At 41.1% G+C, this 25,030-nt stretch overlaps 1 protein-coding gene across 1 annotated transcript in view; it reads right to left on the bottom strand.

Moving 5' to 3' along the window:
* The window catches only part of LOC134341134 (ADP-ribosylation factor-like protein 13B), a 67,214-nt gene extending 57,093 nt beyond the window's left edge, over positions 1 to 10,121 (bottom strand). Inside the window, exons 1-2 of the mRNA XM_063038906.1 lie at positions 9,992 to 10,121; positions 1,029 to 1,150 (exon numbers count right to left, since the gene is read on the bottom strand). Coding sequence (XP_062894976.1) covers positions 1,029 to 1,087 — 59 coding nt within the window. The 5' untranslated portion in view covers positions 1,088 to 1,150; positions 9,992 to 10,121. The remainder of the gene's footprint in view (positions 1 to 1,028; positions 1,151 to 9,991) is intronic.
* Between the last annotated feature and the right edge of the window lie 14,909 nt (positions 10,122 to 25,030).

The raw sequence follows: 25,030 nt of genomic DNA, 5'->3' as shown, positions 1-25,030 counted from the left end.
GGCCTGTAACGGCAACTATATGGGCATTCTAGAGGTAATAAGTGAGTTTGACCCGTTTTTGAAGGCGCACATACAGAAACTTAGAAATGCAGGATCAGCTTTGATATTTAGACCAGTACGACCTTTGCTCTTGTTCTTGCCTTTTTTATGCTTGGTACAGTAGTATTTTACGGTGTCAGCAGGGGCCCATCAGGGCCTCCAGCCCAGGGGCCCCGGACCCACTAAATACGGCCCTGAGGGCGACACCCTGAGTTTGGAGAAAGTGGGAGGAGCTAAAAGAGAAAATGTGGAGACTTAACACCTTTTTGATGGGGGATGGAAATACTAAAGTATTAGGACAAGGTGAACCAAGACAGTTGAAGACTTGCATCTGCACCAGGTTAGTACAGATGTGGGAGAATGTCCAATTTCGCTGGAGACAAGAAAGAGAAACAAATTGTAGCATTCAACCCACAGAAAAATTTACTCACTGTGCCCATAACCCAGTTCTTCCATGCATAAAAGATAATTTAAGTGTTAAACGAAAATGATGATTGAAAACAAATGATTCTATTGTCAGCATTCATGGTACCCTCTTCTTGTATCTTATGTGCCTAACGCTAATATTAATTTTGAGGTGAACAATTACCTTTCCCCATTCATACCCACTTGTTTTTAACCACATAGACATCTAAGCAACATTAATAGATTAATCACAAGCAAACTTACATTGATAACAAATAACTGAGAGCGCTAAAGACACTGAAGCACAACTAGAATATTAGGTAAATATTTAATGTTAGAATTGGTGAATTCCCTTCCTTTGATAGTATAATTTATGTTGCTGTTTGACATACAGATAGGAATTATTGCTGTGCAACTTTTTGAAAAAAACTGCATTTTTGAGGGGAGTTTATTTTGGAAATATCCTTGGCTTTATTAGAATGAAGCTTGTCATTCAGGAGAAGTTGCTTTTCCAATCCAATTGTACACAGATCAATCATGTAGCGTTGTTGACAAGTTCAGTCAAAGCAAATTTAAAATCATACCTGACAGGTTCTCGCCAATGTTTCAGCCAGCAGCAACAATTAGCTAGGAAACTAAACATTTCTCCTCTGAAATACTGCAGGATCAAACTTCAGCTGCAGATAAACCAACTAGAAATCAGTATCTGCAACAGAATAAAGAGAGCTTACATCAACTCATTTACAAGAAAGCACTTTCAAAATTAGAAATAACAAACTCAATGCCACTTCATGCAAAAAAAATGACTAAAGTTTAAAGTATGAAGAAAATGTAAATTAAATTTAGATTGGGCATTAATGACCAAGCCCTTTCAACCTAGGTTGGCAAATGCAAAGTACACCTGTATGCATTCTCAGCAAATCAGGTTGCATCAGTGGAAAGAGAAACAAAACACTGTCACTGCCTGACCTAATGAACATACTCAGCATTTATGTTTTTGTTTCAGATTTCCAGTAGGAATGATTTTTTTAATTAATTTACTGGTAAATCTCCATATTAATTATCCAAGTTACCCAATGCCATATTTTTCCACTTCCTGCACATTCATTCAACTATATAGGAGCCTCTTGGATGCCATGATTGTACTTGGCTCCACTATCACCCCAAGCAGTGCACTCCAAGCACCCTCCAGTCTCTGTGTAAAAGCACTAGCCCCGCGTATCTCCTCTGAACTTACCCCTTCTCACATTAAATACATGCCCTCTAGTATGAGACATTTCAACCCTGTGAACAATACACTGGCCACTCATAGTTACGCCTCTCATAATCTTATAAACCTCTATAAGATCTCTCCTCAGCCTCCACCATTCCAGAGAAAACATCGCAATTTTGTCCAACATCTCCTATAGCAATGTAATCCAATTCAAGCAGTATCCTGCTAAAGCTCATCTGTACCCTCTCCAAAGCCCCAACATCATTCCTATAAAGGGGCAACTGGAACTGAATGCAATGCTCTAGATGTGGTCTATATAAAGATTCAACACAACTTCCCAACTCCTGAACTCACCCTATCAACCTGTGTAACATTCCTACCATTGAAGTGGAACTACAACCCAGATCTATAACTTCCATATTGGCTAGAGAGGACAGGAAGATATTGGTCAAGGCCCCAGCAATCTTACATAGAAACATAGAAAATAGGTGCAGGAGTGGGCCATTCGGCCCTTCGAGCCTGCACCGCCATTTATTATGATTATGGCTGATCATCCAACTCAGAACCCCGCCCCAGCCTTCCCTCCATACCCCCTGACCCCCGTAGCCACAAGGGAGTTAGTGTCCCAGCACTGAGCCTTGCGGTACCCCACTAGTCACCGCCTGCCATTCTGAAAAGGTCCCGTTTATTCCCACTCTTTGCTTCCTGTCTGCTAACCAATTCTCCACCCACACCAATACCTTACCCCCAATACCGTGTGCTTTAAGTTTGCACACTAATCTCCTGTGTGGGACCTTGTCAAAAGCCTTTTGAAAATCCAAATATACCACATCCACTGGTTCTCCCCTATCCACTCTACTAGTTACATCCTCAAAAAATTCTATGAGATTCGTCAGACATCATTTTCCTTTCACAAATCCATGCTGACTTTGTCCGATCATTTCACCGCTTTCCAAATGTGCTGTTATCACATCCTTGATAACTGACTCCAGCATTTTCCCCACCACCGACGTTAGGCTAACCGGTCTATAATTCCCCGGTTTCTCTCTCCCTCCTTTTTTAAAAAGTGGAGTTACATTAGCCACCCTCCAATCCTCAGGAACTAGTCCAGAATCTAACGAGTTTTGAAAAATTATCACTAATGCATCCACTATTTCTTGGGCTACTTCCTTAAGCACTCTAGGATGCAGACCATCTGGCCCTGGGGATTTATCTGCCTTCAATCCCTTCAATTTACCTAACACCACTTCCCTACTAACATGTATTTCGCTCAGTTCCTCCATCTCACTGGACCCTCTGTCCCCTACTATTTCTGGAAGATTATTTATGTCCTCCTTAGTGAAGACAGAACCAAAGTAATTATTCAATTGGTCTGCCATGTCCTTGCTCCCCATAATCAATTCACCAGTTTCTGTCTGCAGGGGACCTACATTTGTCTTGACCAGTCTTTTCCTTTTTACATATCTATAAAAGCTTTTACAGTCCGTTTTTATGTTCCCTGCCAGTTTTCTCTCATAATCTTTTTTCCCCTTCCTAATTAAGCCCTTTGTCCTCCTCTGCTGAACTCTGAATTTCTCCCAGTCCTCAGGTGAGCCACTTTCTCTGGCTAATTTGTATGCTTCTTCTTTGGAATTGATACTATCCCTAATTTCTCTTGTCAGCCACGGGTGCACTACCTTCCTTGATTTATTCTTTTGCCAAACTGGGATGAACAATTGTTGTAGTTCATCCATGCAACCTTTAAATGCTTGCCATTGCATATCCACCATCAATCCTTTAAGTGTCATTTGCCAGTCTATCTTAGCTAATTCACGTCTCATACCTTCAAAGTTACCTCTCTGTAAGGGGTTACCCCTCTTTAAGTTCAGAACCTTTTACCTCTTGCCTCTCTCAATAACCTGGGTCCTGGGAACTTCTCTAGGAAGAGATACAGTCGACATTTCGGGCCGAGACCCTTCGTCAGGACCAACTGAAAGAAGAGCTAGTAAGAGATTTGAAAGTGGGAGAGGGAGATCTGAAATCATAGGAGAAGACAGGAGGAGGAGGGATGGAGCCAAAAGCTGGACAGTTGATTGGCAAAAGGAATATGAGAGGATCATGGGACAGGAGGCTTAGGGAGAAAGAAAGGGGGAGGGGGAAGCCCAGAGGATGGGCAAGGGGCATAGTGAGAGGGACAGAGGGAGAAAAAGGAGAGAGAGAAAAAGAATGTGCGTATATAAATAAATAAATAATGGATGGGGTATGAGGGGTCCAGCAGGAAGTCGCCCACTGATTTTCCATATGCTTTTGAAGTTGTTCATGATTTTGGAAACTTATGGAGACAAAGAATTTCTTACAGCTGTAGGAATCCCAATCAAGAATGGCCAACTAGTACAAGAACTTATGGATGTGATACAATTGCCGTCAGAAGTTGGTGTATTAAAATGTAAAAGCCACTCTAAAATGACAACAATTGAAAACCATGGAAATGCATTGATGGATGATATTACAAAAAAAGGCAGCACGGGAAGGTGTAAAAGAGACAAAAGTATCAAGAACCCACAACTGGAATTATGGAAACAGTGGAACTCAGTATAACAAATGAACTAACAAGATATTCAAGATGCAAGCTCAATGTTCTAACCAGGAAAAGTGGTTCTTGATGGAGAATGGTAGGAGGTTAAACAGTGATGGAGTATTGAGATACAGCACTAGTAATTGACAAATAACTCAGCTACGTTGTCTCTTTCCCTGGCACAGCAAATATACTCCCTGGGGCAAAATGGAGTGCAAAAGATTCTCCCAATGGTGGTGGAATCCAAAATTCAGAACACAAGCTCAAAAAATATTTGAGAAATGCATTACATGCCAAAAAAACAAATCCTGGAGTAGGGGAAAAGCTACCACAACTAAGTGCTCCTGCCCCAACAGGTCCATCTTTACACTTACAAGTGGACTATATTTCTCTGCCAAAGTGTCAACGATATTCAGATGTTCTGGTAATAGTGAACAAGTTTTCAAGATAAGTGGAAGCTATTCCAAAAAGCAAACCCCTGCCACTCACACAGCAAAAACTCCGACCAAGGGACACATTTCACTTGGAGTGTTTGTCAGCAATTATGTCTACTGACATAAAATAGTGCCAGCGAACAAAAGGACAATAGGTGATGCCCTTCAGTCAGTTCACAAAGTTACCTTATACTTCCTCTTTCATTTATGATTCTGCTACTAAGCTTGGAACCTGTGATTTACATTTTGATGGCATTTTTCAGGCCATTTGAGAGATCTGGCGCTTTGCTGTTTCCGAGGGAGATGGTGAGGTTTCGAGCGGAGTGTGTGGCCTGGAGACCTCGCCTATCAAAGCATTGAGCAAAATTGGAAACAATGAGCATGAGAGCAGAAGGCGAGCGATTGTTCCACACCATCTGTCTGTATGTGATCTCTCTCTCTCTCGCTCAATGCTGCTGGAGGATGGTGCTAGAATCTTGGGTCTTGGGCAAGGTTTATTTGAAGTGCTTTGTGGATAGACTCTGCAGTTCATATTATATGTGTTTCTGGTTCTGGTTACCAGACATCCCACCTCTCCCGGAAATTCAGGGAGTCTCCCGCATATTAATAGTGGCTCCCTGATGCCCGCAAGTTATATACACTATCACGGAAATCAATTTTTTTTGAGAGCAAGCGAGAGAAAGCAAGAGAGAGCGCGAGAGCGACCACGAGAGAGAGCGCGCGCGAGAGAGAGCGAGAGCAAGCGAGCGAGAGAAAGCAAGCGAGAGCGCGCGAGCGAGAGCAAAAGCAAGCCAGAGCGCTTGAGAGCGCATGAGCGACCACAAGAGAGAGGGACAGAGAGCACGAGCGAAAGCACGCCATGGCAGAGTGTTCCAAAGAAAATATAAAACATACGTCACCCGAGACTACACTAAAGTGTACCCTGCCTAATAGGGGTCAAAGTAATGACAGTGTTGCTCGCTGCACTGTTTGCAACAGTGATTTTTCTATTGCCCATGGTGGGTTAAGACTGTAAAAGACATGTTGAGGTGAGTTTAACAGGTGTCATTCGTTCATTAGCATAGCTAATGTTATTTAAACTAGCTGGCTAGCTGCTAAGGAGCTACTCTATTGCAGACATCCCACCTCTCCCGGAAGTCTCCCGCAAATTCATGGTGCTACCTCCCTAAAATGAGCTTTTGCAGGGAGGGATGTCTGGGTTATTTTTTAAAAATTGTTACTTTGTGTGATTTTGATCGTGGCGGACTGTGGAAAGACAAATCTCAGTGTTGTATGTTGTACACATACTTTGATAATCCACGTACCGCGAATCGACTGATGAAAATTGAATGGTCTTTCCATTGTCCACATCACCCAGAGTCATTAGGACAAGTCAAACAAATGAATGGAACCGTCAAGCAATGACCAAGTATCATGAGGAAGGTGTGCCATGGCCTGTGGTTCTTCCTATGGTCTTGTGCAGTATCAGAGCAATCCCAAACAAGAAAACTAAACTAAGTCATTTGAGGTGGTAACAGGACCTCTTATATAACTGCTGGAAGCCTTCAATCTCAGACAGGCTGATATACACATTATGGCAGACACTTTAGGTAGCTGTTGTTTGAAATTAACTCAAGCTTTACAGTCTTCTTCTCAACAGGTTTCTACCACTTGGGAGGATACAACACAATCTTCAGGAGGATAATTCACCCTGATTCTTCACAATGGTTCACGATTTAACAAACTGAAATGGAACCATTGGGAGCTGGATGGAAAGGTCCTTATCAAGTGCTGTCAATTGCCACTTGGTAGAGAAGGCCAAAGATAAAAGTAGAATGGTCTGTCATTAGATCTTCTCTTAGCAGCTAAGAGGGTGGGATCATGTACAGTTATAGGTATGGAATATTGTACTTACATACCTGACAAGCCTGAAGACATGAAAGACATAACTAATTTGGCTGATCATATTTGTAAAGAAACAGCTAAAAATACATCAATCTGATGGACAACACACATCAAAGTTGCTGGTGAACGCAGCAGGCCAGGCAGCATCTGTAGGAAGAGGTGCAGTCGACGTTTCAGGCCGAGACCCTTCGTCAGGACTAACTGAAGGAAGAGTGAGTAAGGGATTTGAAAGTTGGAGGGGGAGGGGGAGATCCAAAATGATAGGAGAAGACAGGAGGGGGAGGGATAGAGCCAAGAGCTGGACAGGTGATAGGCAAAAGGGGATACGAGAGGATCATGGGACAGGAGGTCTGGGAAGAAAGACGGGGGGGGGGACCCAGAGGATGGGCAAGAGGTATATTCAGAGGGACAGAGGGAGAAAAAGGAGAGTGAGAGAAAGAATGTGTGCATAAAAATAAGTAACAGATGGGGTACGAGGGGGAGGTGGGGCCTTAGCGGAAGTTAGAGAAGTTGATGTTCATGCCATCAGGTTGGAGGCTACCCAGACGGAATATAAGGTGTTGTTCCTCCAACCTGAGTGTGGCTTCATCTTTACAGTAGAGGAGGCCGTGGATAGACATGTCAGATTGGGAATGGGATGTGGAATTAAAATGTGTGGCCACTGGGAGATCCTGCTTTCTCTGGCGGACAGAGCGTGGATGTTCAGCAAAGCGGTCTCCCAGTCTGCGTCGGGTCTCGCCAATATATAAAAGGCCACATCAGGAGCACCGGATGCAGTATATCACCCCAGTCGACTCACAGGTGAAGTGTTGCCTCACCTGGAAGGACTGTTTGGGGCCCTGAATGGTGGTAAGGGAGGAAGTGTAAGGGCATGTGTAGCACTTGTTCCGCTTACACGGATAAGTGCCAGGAGGGAGATCAGTGGGGAGGGATGGGGGGGACGAATGGACAAGGGAGTTGCGTAGGGAGCAATCTAATGGATGGGATTTCTTTGATTGGACTCATTTAAGTCTTAGAAGCTGAGTCATATCATTCAGACTAAACTGCTTTATCACAATTTACTCATGTTCTGAAGGAAGTAGCTGTGGAGATTGCGAGGCATTAACGATGATCTTTCAAAAGTCGATAGATTCTGGCATGGTTCCAGAGGACTGCAAGATTGCAAATGTCACTCCGCTATTTAAGAAGGGGGCAAGGAAGCAAAAAGGAAATTATAGACCTGTTAGCTTGACATCCGTGGTTGGGAAGTTGTTGGGAGTCGATTGTCAAGGATGAGGTTACAGAGTACCTGGAGGCTTATGATAAGATAGGCAGAACTCAGGCAGATAGGCAGATTCCTTAAAGGAAAATCCTGCCTGACAAACCTATTACAAATTTTTGAGGAAATTATCAGTAGGCTAGACAAGGGAGATGCAGTGGATGTTGTATATTTGGATTTTCAGAAGGCCTTTGACAAGGTGCCACACATGAGGCTACTTAACAAGATAAGAGCCCATGCAATTACGGGAAAGTTACATACGTGGATAGAGCATTGGCTGATTGGCAGGAAACAGAGAGTGGGAATAAAGGGATCCTATTCTGGTTGGCTGCCGGTTACCAGTGGTGTTCTGCAGGGATCAGTGTTGGGGCCGCTTCTTTTTACATTGTACATCAACGATTTAGATTATGGAATAGATGGCTTTGTGGCTAAGTTTGCTGACGATCCGAAGATAGGTGGAGGGGCCGGTAGTGCTGAGGAAACGGAGAGTCTGCAGAGAGACTTGGATAGATTGGAAGAATGGGCAGAGAAGTGGCAAATGAAGTTCAATGTTGGAAAGTGTATGGTTATGCACTTTGGCAGAAAAAATAAACGGGCAGACTATTATTTAAATGGGGAAAGAATTCAAAGTTCTGAGATGCAACGGGACTTGGGAGTCCTCGTACAGGATACCCTTAAAGTTAACCTCCAGGTTGAGTCAGTAGTGAAGAAGGCGAATGCAATGTTGGCATTCATTTCTAGAGGAATAGAGTATAGGAGCAGGGATGTGATGTTGAGGCTCTATAAGGCGCTGGTGAGACCTCACTTGGAGTACTGTGGGCAGTTTTGGTCTCCTTACTTAAGAAAGGATGTGCTGACGTTGGAGAGGGTACAGAGAAGATTCACTAGAATGATTCCGGGAATGAGAGGGTTAACATATGAGGAACGTTTGTCCGCTCTTGGACTGTATTCCTTGGAGTTTAGAAGAATGAGGGGAGACCTCATAGAAACATTTCGAATGTTAAAAGGCATGGACAGAGTGGATGTGGCAAAGTTGTTTCCCATGATGGGGGAGTCTAGTACGAGAGGGCATGACAAGGATTGAAGGGCGCCCTTGCAGAACAGAAATGCGAAGACATTTTTTTAGTCAGAGGGTGGTGAATCTATGGAATTTGTTGCCACGGGCAGCAGTGGAGGCCAAGTCATTGGGTGTATTTAAGGCAGAGATTGATAGGTATCTGAGTAGCAAGGGCATCAAAGGTTATGGTGAGAAGGCAGGGGAGTGGGACTAAATAGGAGAAAATGGATCAGCTCATGATAAAATGGCGGAGCAGACTCAGTGGGCCGAATGGCCTACTTCTGCTCCTTTGTCTTCTGGTCTTATGGTCTTATGGTCATATTCAGAAATTTTTTAAATAAAAATGTTATTTCTGTCCTTAGTTATAACCTAAAGTGTGTTTCACATTCAATTCATTTTGAAAGTCACTAATTCAAGAGAACAAACTTCCAAAACGTTACCATTTAAAGCAAATGTTGTAAACAACCAAGGAATCATTCTGCTGAGATTTTTCAGCATTTTCCACATTTATTTCAGATTTTCAGTATTAGGAGTTTACCGTAAACAATTTCTCCTCTGACTAATCACTCACAGAAATGAATTCCAGATCATAACCTTTGGCTGAGTGAAAAAAAAATCCTAATGTCACTTTCAGGCAAATCTTTGTCATAGAATACAAATACAATGATCGTTCACATCATAGGGCTACTTTGACAAAGCAAGTAGGGTGAAGATAGTAAGCAAAGAAAACAAAGTATGACATTAGAGATGAATGATTCTGAAATATATTAACGGAACGCTATTATCCATGAGCAGTGCTAACCCAATAATAACGTGCAATCTACGAATAACTTACTCAGTAAAGTGATTTATTTGAAACAAATCAAAAACATCACAAAAATATGTAAGATTTGCAGCAAAAAAGATTTTGTGAAATAATTTCCTCAGTGAAATAATGTCCAAAGCGACGCCCCCTCCACCCCACTAAAGATCTTCAGCAGGCGAGATGTCTTCAGGGATTCCCTGAACCTGCCCAAAGTACCGATGAAAGCCTCCGGTGGTTAACCCCAATCTCGGACAAAGAAAAGATGAATTTCCGCCGCCCAACTAAACCACGCAACAAATCTCTGCGACTGCTTTCTGCAGCGGCGCCGGTCTCGTCAATTACCTGCTTTGAAGAGAGTTACGGGAGGCACACTCGGCTCCAAGCCGCACTGATCTCACCCGAGCTCGGTTCCTGGATGTTCTCCGCTCTAATCGCTACCGTGATTGCCGTTCGCTCGCTACTCGCTCTGTCAAACACGAACGCTGAGTTTTTGCCGCGCTTGCAAACACGTGGATGAGGTTCAGCGTCGTCCCGGCAACATTGTAACGTCACCTGGCAGCTCTGTGACGTCACTATATTTCAAACCGCTCCGGCCCTGTATTAGCATTTTAGCGCAGGCGCGCGGAGGGAATCCCTGATTTCACTCTAGTCCGTCTGTAGATCATGGAAGTGATGCGGAAGAACTGGAACTTATTATTTCAGCAACACACATCAAAGTTGCTGGTGAACGCAGCAGGCCAGGCAGCATCTATAGGAAGAGGCGCAGTCGACGTTTCAGGCCGAGACCCTTCGTCAGGACTAACTGAAGGAATCCCTTACTCACTCTTCCTTCAGTTAGTCCTGACAAAGGGTCTCGGCCTGAAACGTCGACTGCGCCTCTTCCTATAGATGCTGCCTGGCCTGCTGCGTTCACCAGCAACTTTGATGTGTGTTGCTTGAATTTCCAGCATCTGCAGAATTCCTGTTGTTTGCGTTATTATTTCAGCAGACCAGTTTTTAAATCGTGCATCACTGCAGACCCTACATATCAGAAAATATAGGTTTCATGCTTTTCCGTCTATTACAATTTTTTAACCTTTTCTATTAATCTGTAAAGAGATATTTAGACATCTCGGAACCTTCTCATCGAAGTGAACTAAATTAATCAACTGTGCATTCTTTTTAGAGAGTGGGAAACAACTGAAGATCAGATCAGAGGAACATTGTATCATTTCTTAATGCATGCATTACTAAATGACAATAAGAGAGGACTGCGTGTCCTCATAATCTAAAAAAAAGATCAAATCATAAAATAAAAAAGAAAAGTTAACAGGCAATAATTTCCACTATCCAGTATGCACTCCAATGACCTGAGGATGATGACCCTAGGGATATCAGTGCCACTGAATCAGAGAACACTGCTTGCACCCATGGTACCCTGTCACATAGAGGAGTGGAGATGCTTTTTGCCTTAAAGCATCTTAACCGCATCTGGAGGATACTGAAGGTGATCTGTTTGATCAATGAGATAGTGAGAAATTCCATTGTAATGCATGATGTCTGCATTGGCAACGTTCTTTCACTTATTTTATGTGTTGTCATACTCTTAGTAATGCTATTTAATGGAGACACTACAAAAGAAAATGCAGCATCTTTGTGATTTTTATACGTACTTCTTAGGCACTGTAAGATATCTTGGTTTCTTTCCTTAACCCAGTGCTAGCAGAGCGGATCCTGTAAATACTAGTCCTGGCACATCAGTACGGTGACCCTCTTGTCCAGCTTGTCCTCCATATGCACCAGAGGATGGTATTCCGAAAGAACTATAAAAATATAAACTAAAAACCCAAGTGCAAACATTGGAAATATGAAATAAAAAAGAAGGCAATGCTGGAAATGCTGAATAACTCCTGTGATGGCAGGAAGATCACAGTTAATGTGACACCTTCCAGATATTTAGAGTTCACTTTTAACCTCTTTAGAAATAGGGTGAGAGGAATGGCAAACCTGCAACAGAAAATTTTAAAAAATGAGGACTTAGAACTGGCCTCTAAGGGTGAAAATTAATCCTTCGATATATCAGAAAAAAGATGTTATCAAAGAGTATGTTTTCAGTGCCTTTAAAGGGGCCACCGAAGAGTATTTGATGCTCTTTATGCAATCATGATGTACACAGCGATTCGTTAATTGTTACCCTATTCATCACAAACATTTATTGTTTCCATCAACATTACAGTGGTGCGGCATTTAATACCTATAAATCAGTAATGGTAGAAAATGGCACAAATGGTGCCAAATAGGCCTAGCATTTTCAAGGCAAGTGTTTCACACATTGAGTAGAAATTAATGGACAGGTCAAAAGAACGTGTGATTTTCCTAAATTAGTCTCAGCATTTGAATCACTTCTTAAATATAAAACAAAACCAACCTAATGCTCGTGTCTGTAATTAAAACAGCCCACTGTCTACTCCGCAGAGACAACGTTATTGAAAATCCAAAAACGGAAATTTTATTCTGTTTATGACTCCTTATCGCAAGAAGCTTAAAATGATTTACTATTGCTCCCCTGAAAAATGCCACATATCTGCATCAAAGAGAATTATCTAATCTGCCAAATAATGACCATATGCCAAAGATGATAGATCTTAGGTAACTGTCTCAGAAAAGTATTGCATTTATTTATTTTTTAGGATTATAACATTGCTGCCAAGGCAGGTTGTACTTGAGAGACCACAAGACCATCAGACGAACACTCACAATGCGCTGGAGGAACTCAGCAGGTCAGTCAGCATCAGTTGAAAAGATTAGCCGACGTTTCGGGCCGACAAAGGGTTTCGGCCCGAAACGTCGACTAATCTTTTCAACTGATGCTGACTGACCTGCTGAGTTCCTCCAGCGCATTGTGAGTGTTCCTTTGACAACAGCATCTGCAGATTATTTTGTGTTTAAGACCATCAGACTATAAGACATAGCAGCAGAATTAGGCCATTCAGCCCATCAAGTCTGCTCTGCCATTCCATCATGGCTGATCCCAGATCCCACCCAACCCCATACACCTGCCTTCTCGTCATATCCTTTGATGCCTTGACCGATCAGGAAACGATCAACTTCCACCTTAAATATCTGCACAGACTTGGCCTCCACCAGAGTCTGTGGCAGAACATTCCACAGATTTATGACTCTCTGGCTAAAAGAATTCCTCCTTACCTCTGTTCTAAAAGGTCGCCATTCAATTCAAGCATAAGGAACAGGCGTGACATGGTACAGGCAGAAGTACGGATCCGTAAGGAAGAGAAGCGGATGTCAAAGGCAGTAGAACAAGGGTCCCAGGGTGCCTGGACAAAATGGGATTTGCCCAAGTGCAAGATCTCATGGGCAGAGTTAAGGAGTCTGGAGCCCTTCCATATTTCCATCCTCTTGTGATCCGTGTATGACACCCTTCCTTCGCCATTACATCTGTACACCTGGGAGATGAGAGAGGACCTGAACTGTAAGCCCTGTGGTCAAAAGGGGACACTGGCTCATATACTGTCCGGGTGTAAAACAGCTCTAACTCAAGGATGGTATACGTGGCGCCATGATAAGGTCCTTCTGGCTCTTGCTGACACATTAGAGTGAGAGAGCCAGAAGCACCTTATCATGGCGCCACGTATACCGTCCTTGAGTTAGATGCAAGAAGAGGATGGCTGGCACAGATCTGAGGAAGCCCATCACCTTCATCAAAGAGGGAGCCAGGCCTTCTTCTTCTTCTTCTTCTTCTTCTTCTTCTTCTTCTTCTTCTTCTTCTTCTTCTGTTGTTTAATGGCGGTTGGCAAACCAGCTTTAAGGTGCATTACCACCATCTGCTAGACTGGAGTGTGGATCGTTGGATAAGCAGGAGAAGGGAAAAGAATTGCATTCCTTATATTCCATATAACAAACCTGGGTCTTTCAGACACTTCATGATACAGATCTGTATTTCTCTTGAATTCCCACTTAAGGTGTCTTCTATATCCACATCAGTTTTTTTGTTTATCTTAAGCACTCCTATCATCTTCACTCTTTCTTTTTGATACTTCTTACATTTTATCAATACATTTTCAACTGTATCTGGTTGATTACAGTATTCACACAACCCAGCTGGATGTTTCTCTATTTTGTGTAATGAGTAATTAAGACTAGTGTGTCCAATTCTCAGACGACTGATGATCACTTTTGTCTTTCTATATTCACTTGACAATCTTTTGTATCTGACTTTCCTCTGTATTTTGTACAGTTGTCTCCCTGTTACACTCTGACAATAAAAATGACAATAAAGAGGACTGCGAGTCTTTATAATCCAATCTAATCTAATCTCATCCCAATCCTTCTGCCATGTCTCCTCAATGCGTGCTTTAATAATGCTCTTGACTTCCGCTTTGCTAAGAGCGATCTGGACCGCTATTATAGATGATTTGAGCGATTGTTCAGCTATACGATCCACCTTTTCATTCCCCTCCACTCCACAATGAGCAGGAGTCCAATGAAAGCTTACTTCTACCCCGTTTTTGGTCAGTGTATATAACTTGCATAGAATCTCCAATAAAATATCCTGTCTACTTTCTGATTTTCTTGATTTGATCGAGGTTAATGCAGATAAACTGTCTGAACAGGTTACAGCCTTTTTGATAATATTTTCTTCCGTCCAAGATAATGCCAAGATAGTGCCATTAATTCCATTGTATACACTGATAAATGGTTTGATGTTCTTTTTCTGATACTGGTTTTGCACTGAGGAATGTAGACTGCAATACCTGTGTGGCCAGATCTAGGGTCTTTAGATCCATCCGTAAATATTACAAGTTCATTTCTAAAATGCAAGTCTTTATATTCTTGTACTATCTGTTTGATTCTATAGTTAGACTTCTTTTTTTAAAAGTTGCTGCAGGTTTTTATCTACTGTATGCATTGTAAAGCGCCATGGAGGAACATCAGATATTGGAACTGCAGGGCTATATTCCATTTTGTGTGGACAATATTTTTGTGCTGCTGCATCCCCGATCCATTCAAAGCTATTATAATTTGACTTATTATGTTCCCAGCAGTCTTAATATAGCTTTAGCTGGATGTGAGTCGTTACGTCCCATGACGTTAACCCAGTAATTTAGCATTAGCTTTATTCTTCTAAGTCTTAATGGCACTTCCCCCATTTCGACTTGAAGAGCTGATATAGGTGATGTTCTGAATGCACCACTACATATCCTGAGGGCCTGAGCTTGCTCAACATCCAGCATTTTTAAATTACTTTCTGCAGCTGACATGTATGCTACGCTTCCTTAATCCAATGTGGCCCTCATTAAAGCTTGATAAATACTTAATAGCGATATCCTGCTTGCACCCCAGTGCTGTCCGGCAAGACCCCTTTCATAACCAAACAACCAAAGCCCAATCTGCTGCTAACGGCCAGGTCCTGGGAGATGAGGGTCTATGTGGGAAGGAGATTGCAGGTCCCGGATGTGGTGCACACAACCTTATGCCCGGACGTTGTACTGTGGTCAACTGAAGACAGGAAAATAATTCTGGTTGAGCTGACTGTGCTGTGGGGGGAGGGATGGGAAGAGGCCCATGGGAGAAAGGCCTTGTACCAGCCCTTAGTGCAGGAGTGTAGAGACAAGGGACGGCAGGCATGGTTGTTCCCTGTGGAGATCGACTGCAGAGGTTTCCCAGCCAAATCAGCATGGCGGTTGTTGTCAGCTCTGGGCCTGGATGAAAGGAGCAAAAAACAAGCAGCTCGTAGGCAGAACGAGCCTCTTGTTGGATTTGGAGTAGGTGAGAGGAGGGGAGCTGGAAGCCAGGAGCAGATGGGCAGTGATTTGTACACCACTGCCGGCCCACCAACTGGAGAGTGCCATGGTTAAGGGTTGAAACACTCTGTGAAGGTTGGGAACCACGTGATGACATCTGCTCATGGCTGAAGTCTACAGTTACCTTCTAAGGTATCTGGAGAATGTGCCCGAACAGGTGTATGTAACAAGTAACAAGAGGCTCTGCCCTTTAGGTCTGGTTCCCCCCACCATAGGAAACATTCTCTCCACATCCACCCTATCTGGTCCTTTCAACATTCAGTAGGTTTCAATGAGATGCCCCCCACATTCTTCTAAATTCCAGTGAGAACAGGCCCAAAGCTGCCAAACACGTCTCATGTGTTAACCCCTTCATTCCCATAATCACCTTTGTGAACCTCCTCTGGACTCTCCAATGACAACACGTCCTTTCTGAGATGTGGGGCCCAAAACGGTTGACAATACTCCCAAGTGCGGCCTGACTAGTATAAGAGGGTGTGGGGTTGAGCTGCATTCTTGAACTACTGAAGATATTTTTGTGATCGTACCCCAAGGAACCCTGTAACATAGGGATTCCAGGTTTGTAGTGAGGAATGAAGAATGAATGGATAAATAGAGTACTTCTAAATCAGGATGCTGTGTGATCTGAGGGGAACATGCACTTAATGCCCTGTTCTCCTTGGGAGTATAGATAAATAAAGGTAATAGATTTGGGAGCAGCTTGGGGAAGCAAATGCATGTTTTTGATAGCACACATTATATTACTGTAAATAGTGATAGGGAGAATACATTTTTAAGGTGGTGGATAGGATAATGATTAAGCAAGTGGATTTATCTTAGACGCTGTTGATCTTCCTGAGTCATTGGGGCCTCACTCATCCAGGCACGCAGAGGGTATTCCATCATGTTATTGACTTGTTGCTTTAGATGGTGGAAAGGCCCTAAGGTGTCAGAGGTAAATTGTTCACAACAAAATATCCAGCCTTTGACCAGCTTTGTAGCCACTGTGTTTATGAGGTTGGTCCAGTTGATATTCTGGTCATTGATGACCCCCCAGGGTGTTGAAGGTGGTGAACTGGACAGTGATAATGCTATTAAATGTTGTGTAGCTGAGTTTTCTTGAACAGTGATAATGCTATTAAATGTCGTGTAGCTGAGTTTTCTTGATGGAAGTAACATTTCCCTAGCACATTATGATGCAAATGTTATCTGCCACTTATGATGGCTCAGGTCATTGTGGATTTAGGTGTGGACCACTTCATTTTTAAAGTAACTTATCATCAAAAATCATCAGAAAATATCCTTACTTCTGACCTTAATGTGGAAGGTAGGTCACTGATAAAACAACTGACGATGTTTGACCCTGAGGAAATCCTATCATGATGTCATTGGGCTGGGTCGATTGACTTCCAAAACCATGATGATCTTCCTTTGTGCAATGTACAACTCTGTCCATTGGAGTGCTTTCCTGTCTCTGCCCCTTTGTCAAAGGTTGCCATGATGTCAAAGTCAGGCATGCTCACCTTCTGTTTGCAACTCAGCTCCTTGATCACACTTGGCTGTGGTGTGCTCTGAAGCCCAGTGGCCCTTTGGGTACCCAACCTTCGCACTGATGCTCAATTATCACTTTATAATTCTGTTTCTGACACCATCCATCACTTTGTTGATGTTTGAGTGTAAACTAATTGGGTGGATTGAATGTGTCCTATGTTTTGTGAACACATCCGGATCATTTTCACATTGCTCAGTAAATCCTGTACTGTATCTATACTAGAAGATCCTGATTTCAGCCATTATGTATTCAAATTCAGGCCATCTTCTTTTGCTAGCAGTTTACATGCTCACAAAAGTCATGACCAGATGCTGCAGAATTACACAGCTTTGATATTGTTGCTTAGCTATGTTTCATTGCTCTGTTAATCCATTCAGTCTCTGCCCAGATGTCATATTAGCACTGACATAAAAATTGAATTCAAGATGCCTGCCTGATACAAGCATCTCCCTGTATGTTTAAACTAGATTCACAGGCTTAAGTGATCAAATGAATCACTAAGATGGAAATTCACAATTGATCACTGTAACAATGCAGTGAGAGACAATATCTATCCAAAAGGTTAGTGGTTTATTTGCTAGGCAGATATTTAGATTAAGACACTAATTAGGCAGAAGGTGACAATGTTGTTACTGCAAAACAGACACACAGCATGACTCAACTGTCCATTCAGCACCATATTATAATCACACAAGCAGGTAGGGAACAATTAGTATGTTCTTCTCCAAAACAATAACAGTGCCATCAAATTATGTTTAAAAATATGTTTATTAATGCATTTGAAGGGAGGACTCCTAATGCTTTTACATATTCTGGTTTACATGTAACTTTAGTCACAACAATTATGTGGTTAAACTTAATCGCCTTATTAAGTATGCTCAAACATTGGTCTATCGAGCACACAGTTGTATGATGTTACCTTTTGGTTATAACGTTCCTCATGGGAAGTTTTGATGAAGTTAGTTACATCAATTTTCCAATGTACAAAATTGAACAGTCAGCTGGGAATAAAACGATGTGCTTTATGTTAAATGTTCAAAGCTAAGTAATTTTTTTCATTTCTTCATATTATACCTACTAACAGTAAAACATACACAGAAAAAACTGAATGTTACATGCAGATGACTGACAACTCAAAAAGACAATTACAACTTCCTAAATAAAACTGATAAGAAAGTTACTTACAGAATGCAACATTTGATATTTTAGTAATAAGATATAGTTACCAGAAATTAAACCCGCAAGATATTTGGGAAAATAAACAAATATAGCTTCTGAATAAAGAAATGATCCTGACAGTATATTAATACAATACATCAAATTTACATTTTAGATGTAAACAAATAAAAAATCTTTTTTCCCAAGTCTTGTTAAGACAGATTTTAGCTATTTAAAAACAATTGGTCACAATATTGAGATTATTTTAAAAGGAATTACATTTGAATGATATACAGTACATGTTTAATTGCAATTACCCACTGTGCAATATGTTATTCAAATTCTCTGGCAATCTTATAAGGGAATAACAAATATATAGAGAAGCAGCATATTTTAATATTTATCTTGGTGTAAATTTTGTTTTGGTGTCAAAGTGCTTGTAATCAGATGACTGATTTTTCCTGCTCTGTCATTTGAGCTGCCATTGTTGAACAAGATGTCTTAATCTTCAAATAAGATGCAACTCTAAAAAAAAACCCATATTGTAAATGAATAAAATTAAGACACCAAAATGCAATAAAATGATACTATAATTTTACTAAGTACCATAGCATTTGGAAGAGCATGTCTATGTTTGTGTGAGAATTAGCCATCACTTATAACATGCAAGGTATTGAAAACATTGTTTATTGATTTCACTAGCTCTTTTAGGAGTGGGCCTTTGAGACCACAAGAACAGCAATGGAAGTGCACTTTTTGATCTACTGAGCCTGCTCTGCCCTTTAATACGATCATGGCTGATTTGACATTCTACAAGTCCATTTTCCCACACTATACCCAGATTCCTTGATTCATTTACTGAGCTAACTCAGCTTTGAATACATTCCAGGATTCAACCACCACTGTTTTCTGGAGTAAAGAATTTCAAAGATGCTCAACACTTTGAGGGCAGAAGTTCTTCCTCTTCTTGGTCTTAAATGAGACTACTTTCTCTTTCCTAGACTCTCTTACAAAGGAAAACCTTTTTATAACTTTTTATCCTGTCCAGCCCTCTAAGGACCTAAGGTGATTCAGTTAGATCATCCATCATTATTTTAAATTCCATTGATGTATAGTCGCAGCCTGTTCAACCTTTCCTCAAAGGATCATTACCCCCATACACATAGGATCATCCCAGTCACTCTTCCCTCTAAGCTGCAGGGGTGCATGGCCACGCAGCAACTGAAATGCTCCCACACACAGTTCTTGTTGCTGTACAGCTATAATTTTCTTAACATTTAACAATTTAAAGTGCCGTGCAGCTTTCAATCCATGTAAAAATTTCCTGCTCAGAGCAATGGTTGGTCCACACAGAAGTTAAAAAAAATTTAGAGGGAATCTCAGCGAACCTTTTCTAAACTGCCTCCAGTTATAATATATCTTGTCATGAATAAGGGAAGCAAAACACTCAATAATATAACTAGTTCTTCATTAAAATTATATAACACTTCATTTCTGTTATACTCCAACCATCCTAAAATAGTAGTCAGCATCATTAACCATCTTGTGCACCTGGATATTCTAGCCTTTTGTGTTTCTTTAGTGAGAATCCCTCAGTATTGCAACTTTCTGCAGTCTTTCTCTATTTAAATAAAAATCAATTTTATCACTCTTCCTTCAAAAGTGAACGAGTTACCTTCCCTCATATATTTTATCTGCTATATTTTGTATTCTCTATCTATCAATATTTTCATGCAAATTGTTTACATCTAGAAAGTAAAGGCACCTACATTAGACTATTGCTTATTAACTACAGCTCCACCTTTAATACTATAATTGCAAACAAACCTGTCACCAAACTCTAAGACCTAGGTGTCAATATCTCCCCTTGCCACTAGATGCTCAATTTCCTGACCAGCAGAGCACAATCGGTAGGATAGTCAATAACACCCTTACCACAATTATTGTCAGCGCTGATGTTGTACAGGGTTGCATCCTCAGCACTCTATTCTACTGCCTGTTCTCTCATGACTGTGTGGCCCGATTCTGCCCCAACTCCACCTACAAGCTTGCACTGTAGTGGTTGTTACTCAAATAATGGTGAGTTTGAGAACAGGAAGGAGATAGCTCAGTAACATGGTGTCATGACAATAACATTTTCCTCAGAGTCAGCAAAACAAATGAGCTCTCATTGACATCAGGTGGGGTTGGGGTAGTTACACATGCTTTTGAAACAACAGATATAGGCTTTTATTGTTCAAAATAGTTTATTTCCATGACCAGTCTTAACGTGCTTAACGTGAGATAAAAGCCAGATGTGTTTTATAGATGACATGGGAGGAACAAATTATTTTTCTCAGAATTAAAGCAACACAGTCCCTTGGAAGTGTGTGTCACAACATTAATGCAAAAAGAAAAATCAGAAGTCTTTGATGTCTTCCATAGTTTATGATCAGTCATGATCAGTTTATGTGAGAATTGTTTTGCTGACTTAACATGCCCAGAATACCTTGGTGCCTGTAGCTGAGCACAATACTTTGTGGCTAATAATTTGCTATCAGCCGCAAGTCAATGCTATTTCCTCCTACCTGCTAAAAAGCTCAACCTCACTGATCTACGATTTCTGTGCAAAAACTTCCCTTTTCTCTGCACCTGCTGCTGTGAAAATGTCTGTTCATTTGTTTCTCTGGTACCCAGTAGTTGGGGCATCATCAAGCTGGCTGACATATTAAAATTCTTTCATGCATCAAACCAAAGTAAAAATGTTTCATATATATGCACAAAATGCCCAATATAGATACAAACATATGTAAATGATTAAAGTGGAAGCTGAAGTATCATTAAAAAATAACTTTTTAGCGTATGTGCTAGCAATACCTGCATGCCAGTAATACTTTGTAATAAAGGTGTTTGAGGCTCCCCCACCAATTTTGTGTGAGGTCCTTCTGCAGAGAAATACACAAACCCAAAAGCAAAGGAAGGCCTTCTGAACAATGAACGTATCATTCCAAATCTAAGGCAGTGAGCTGGAACACATTGAGTTCAGGTGCTGGATGGAGTTGCTAATGGGGATGAGTCAAAAAGAATGGAAACAGGCCCTTCAGACCAACTGGTCCATATCAGCCCAGATGCTCATCCAAGTTCGTCACATATGCCTGCAGTTGGCCCATATACTTCAAAACTCTTCCTATCAATGTACCTCTCCAAATGTCTTTTCGAAATTGTATTGTATATGCCTCACCCACTTGCTCTGGCAGCTAATTCCATACACTGTACATACCCACTTGGCTATAAAAATGTTGCCTAGCAAATTCCTATTAAATCCTTCCCTTCTGACCTTTGACTCTATCATTTATCTATGCCCCTCATGACTTTACACACTGTTTTGTCTGTGCAGCTACATATCAAATAATTAAAAACATGTACACAGAATGGCTTTAACTGCAGTATTCACATGGGGGGGGAGGGAGAGAGAGAGAGAGAGAGAGAGAGAGAATGAATGCAGATAGGTAAGTTATCAGTTCAGATGCAGTTATAAGGGGAGCCATTGCTGTAAAAGAAATAGATCCATTAGAGAGAGAGAAGAGGAGAGAAGGGAGAGGGGGTGGGGGAGAGAGAGGGAGGGGAGAGGGAGAGAGTGGGGGAGAGAGGGGCGGGGGGGAGAGAGAGAGAATGAATGCAGATAGGTAAGTTATCAGTTCAGATACAATTATAAGGGGAGCCATTGCTCTGAAAGAAATAGATCCATTACAGAGAGAGAAGAGGAGAGAAGGGAGGGGGGAGAGGGGGGGAGAGGGGTAGGAGGATGGGGGATGAGGAGTGGGAGGGGGAGAGAGTTGATGGTTGAAATCGGACTGTAATGAAAATCCATAAGCGATCCATCTATTTTGGAGTTCAATGTAAAGGATAAAATAAAGTTAGTCCCTTCTGACCAACACCGAAGGAGGCCTTAATTTTCCAATTAAAATGTTTTCGTGGGAGTGATCCACACTGATTATAGGCCTCACTTGTAAAAACTAATTTTGCAGTAAAAAACACAAGGTGTGTTGTATGCAATCTGCTATCTGCTTATTCAAACAACAGGAATTCTGCAGATGCTAGAAATTCAAGCAACACACATAAAAGCTGCTGGTGAACGCAGCAGGCCAAGCAGCATCTCTAGGAAGAGGTGCAGTCGACGTTTCAGGCCGAGACCCTTCATTCCTGACGAAGGGTCGCAGCCTAAAACGTCGACTGCACCTCTTCCTACAGATGCTGCCTGGCCTGCTGCGTTCACCAGCAACTTTTATGTATCTGCTTATTCATGTGTTTTAGAAGGTATTTACCTGTGTAAGGAACAAAAACGTTGCTCCATGTAAGTGAATTTCTGATCTCCATTGCTTGATTTAAAATCCCTTAAATTTTTAATATTCAGAAAGGAAATTACACTGCACAAACATAAAATTAATGTTTTATTGCCTTAGAGGTTGCTAAAAAGACATTACAGCTTAGTTCACTATTAAAAACTCACTTAGACCTTGTTTAACCAAGTATAAGTTATTCAGTGTATGTTATAGTGAGATTTGTTTGCTAGAAGCTTACGTTTGCATTTGTTCGATTAATTTCATCCTTACTGCATACAGCACAATGTGCAAAGGCAAAGCAAATCTCCAATAGAAATTTTTCAATTCAACATTATCATGTATGCATGAAAACCACAGTTGGTTTAAATTCATAGAGCAGTAGCAATGAACGTCAATGATATTGCTAACATTTCTGTCCCAAATCAAGGCCATTATGAAACTTGATATCTTCCTTCCAAATACTTAAACCATTAAGAGATAGTGATGGAAAATTAATGCAGGTTCTTTCTTCAATGTGCTTTAGATTCTTTAAGTTGTTCAGTTGTTCTAGACATTACTAGAAGACCAAGATTTATTTTCAAAGATGATTAAAATTATCTCCCCAAGCTAACTGGCTTGCTATTTCTAATGGCTTTAAAACTCAACCACTTTGGTCAGTCTATGGTCACCTGCATATCATACTGGATAATAATCTCAGGTATTCTCCTGGATGGCATTATTTAGCTTATATGCCCTCCATTATGGATATTATCATTTGAATACAAGCTTCTTTAATTTCTTTTATTATATTCCACATGTGAACTGAACTGAGGACAAAGGAAGAACATAGGTGCATCTGCCTAAGCATTTTTATATAGCAATCCAGACACTCCATTTTTAAAATTACAATTATCTTTCTTTTTCACTGGAATTTAAGTTTCCCATCTCTTTGGATCAATAGTCTTGTCCTCTGAATATTTATCCAATGAACATTCACTAGAATCAGGCCAGGGTCTTTTGCACCAACAAAGGAATGGAAGGCCAAAGATGATCAATGAAAACTCTTACGGCTTTCATTGGAGAAAGGAGTCTTCTGTGGGACTCATTCCCTATTACTAGTAATGGTGAGGGGTTTTTTGTATGGAATGTAGTGGTTAGCTTCCTAACTTCTGAGACACAGTCACTGATAACAGGGGAATAATGATGGATGATCCATCCATGACCCTTTCAGTTATAAATTAATTTGGTAGAAGAAACAAGACCATAGAATACAACTCCAAAATCCAGCCTTCAATCAGCTTCAGAGATTAGGAAACCAAGAGCTTATCTTTAGCATGCAAGTCTTTGATAATCAAAACCACATCTGATGTAAGAATAGTTTTTTTTCCATCGGCAACCATAGTTTCAAAAAGGAAATAGATTTTGTACCACCTTAACACCTCTTTGCCAGAATTTAGGCTCACCCCAACATTTTAGTACAATACATGTTTAGAATATATAAATAATCAATCAGCCATGATCATACTGAATGGCGGTGCAGCCTCGAAGGGCCGAATGGCCTACTCCTGCACCTATTTTCTATGTTCTATGTTCCTAGCAGGAAACTAGGCAACTTCCTCATTGAATATAGTGAAAGTCAGTGGGAATTCCAAAAAATTTTTTTTAATATCTAATTAAATTGCATCAATAAAATTTAAGCATTTTGAGAAGTTAAACCAAGCCAAGACATAAAACAGAGAAACACAGGGCCCTGGCAAGCACTATTAAATAGCAAGACCTTGTTGTACTCATATATAATGCCATGAAATCACAAAGCAAGTAGAGAGAGGGCTGAAGAAGCCACATGGTAAGCTTACTTTCATCAGCTGAGGCACTAAGTTTAGCATTTATGGTGTCATGTTACAGTGGTACAAGTCTTTCGTTTCACTACACTTGGAATATTGTGTGCTGTTCTGGTAGTGATACTATCAGAAGGAGGTTGCAAGAAAATGATTCACAGGAATGTTGGTGGAACTATAGGGCTTGAGTAATCAGTAAATATTGGATAGATTGGGGTGTTTTCCCTGGAGTGTAGGAAGCTGAGGAGTGACCTTAAAGAGGTCTATAAAATTATGAAGGGCATAATAAAGTGGAATGTCAGTCATTTTCCCCTTGTAGGAGAGGGAAAACTAGAAGGCATAAGCTTAAGATGAGAGGGGTTGGATGCAAAGGTGATCCCAGATGGTGGTGGATAGGAAATGAGCTGCCAGAGGATTTGGTAGAAACAGTTGCAATGACAACATCTGAAAGACAGGTACATGGATAGAAAAAGTCTAGAGGGATACAGGCCCAATGCAGACAATTAAGATTAATCTACATTGGCATCTTGGTCAGTTGAGCCAAATAGTCTTTATTCCACACCGTTTAACTCTACATAAAGATACTAACACAAATCACACATAAAATTATGGAATAGGTACCGGCAGAAAGCCAAACCATAACTCAAAACATTACCTTACGCATTACATTATTATTTGCCTACTTATCTTTGAGAAATTACTGAGGCAAAAGTGCTGATGGTGTTAGTGGGGTGTGGGGGCAGCATGGAGGC

Source organism: Mobula hypostoma, assembly GCF_963921235.1.
Source record: "Mobula hypostoma chromosome 6 unlocalized genomic scaffold, sMobHyp1.1 SUPER_6_unloc_1, whole genome shotgun sequence".
Classification (NCBI taxonomy): Eukaryota; Metazoa; Chordata; class Chondrichthyes; order Myliobatiformes; family Myliobatidae; genus Mobula; species Mobula hypostoma.
This window is presented reverse-complemented; position numbering and strand designations above follow the sequence as displayed.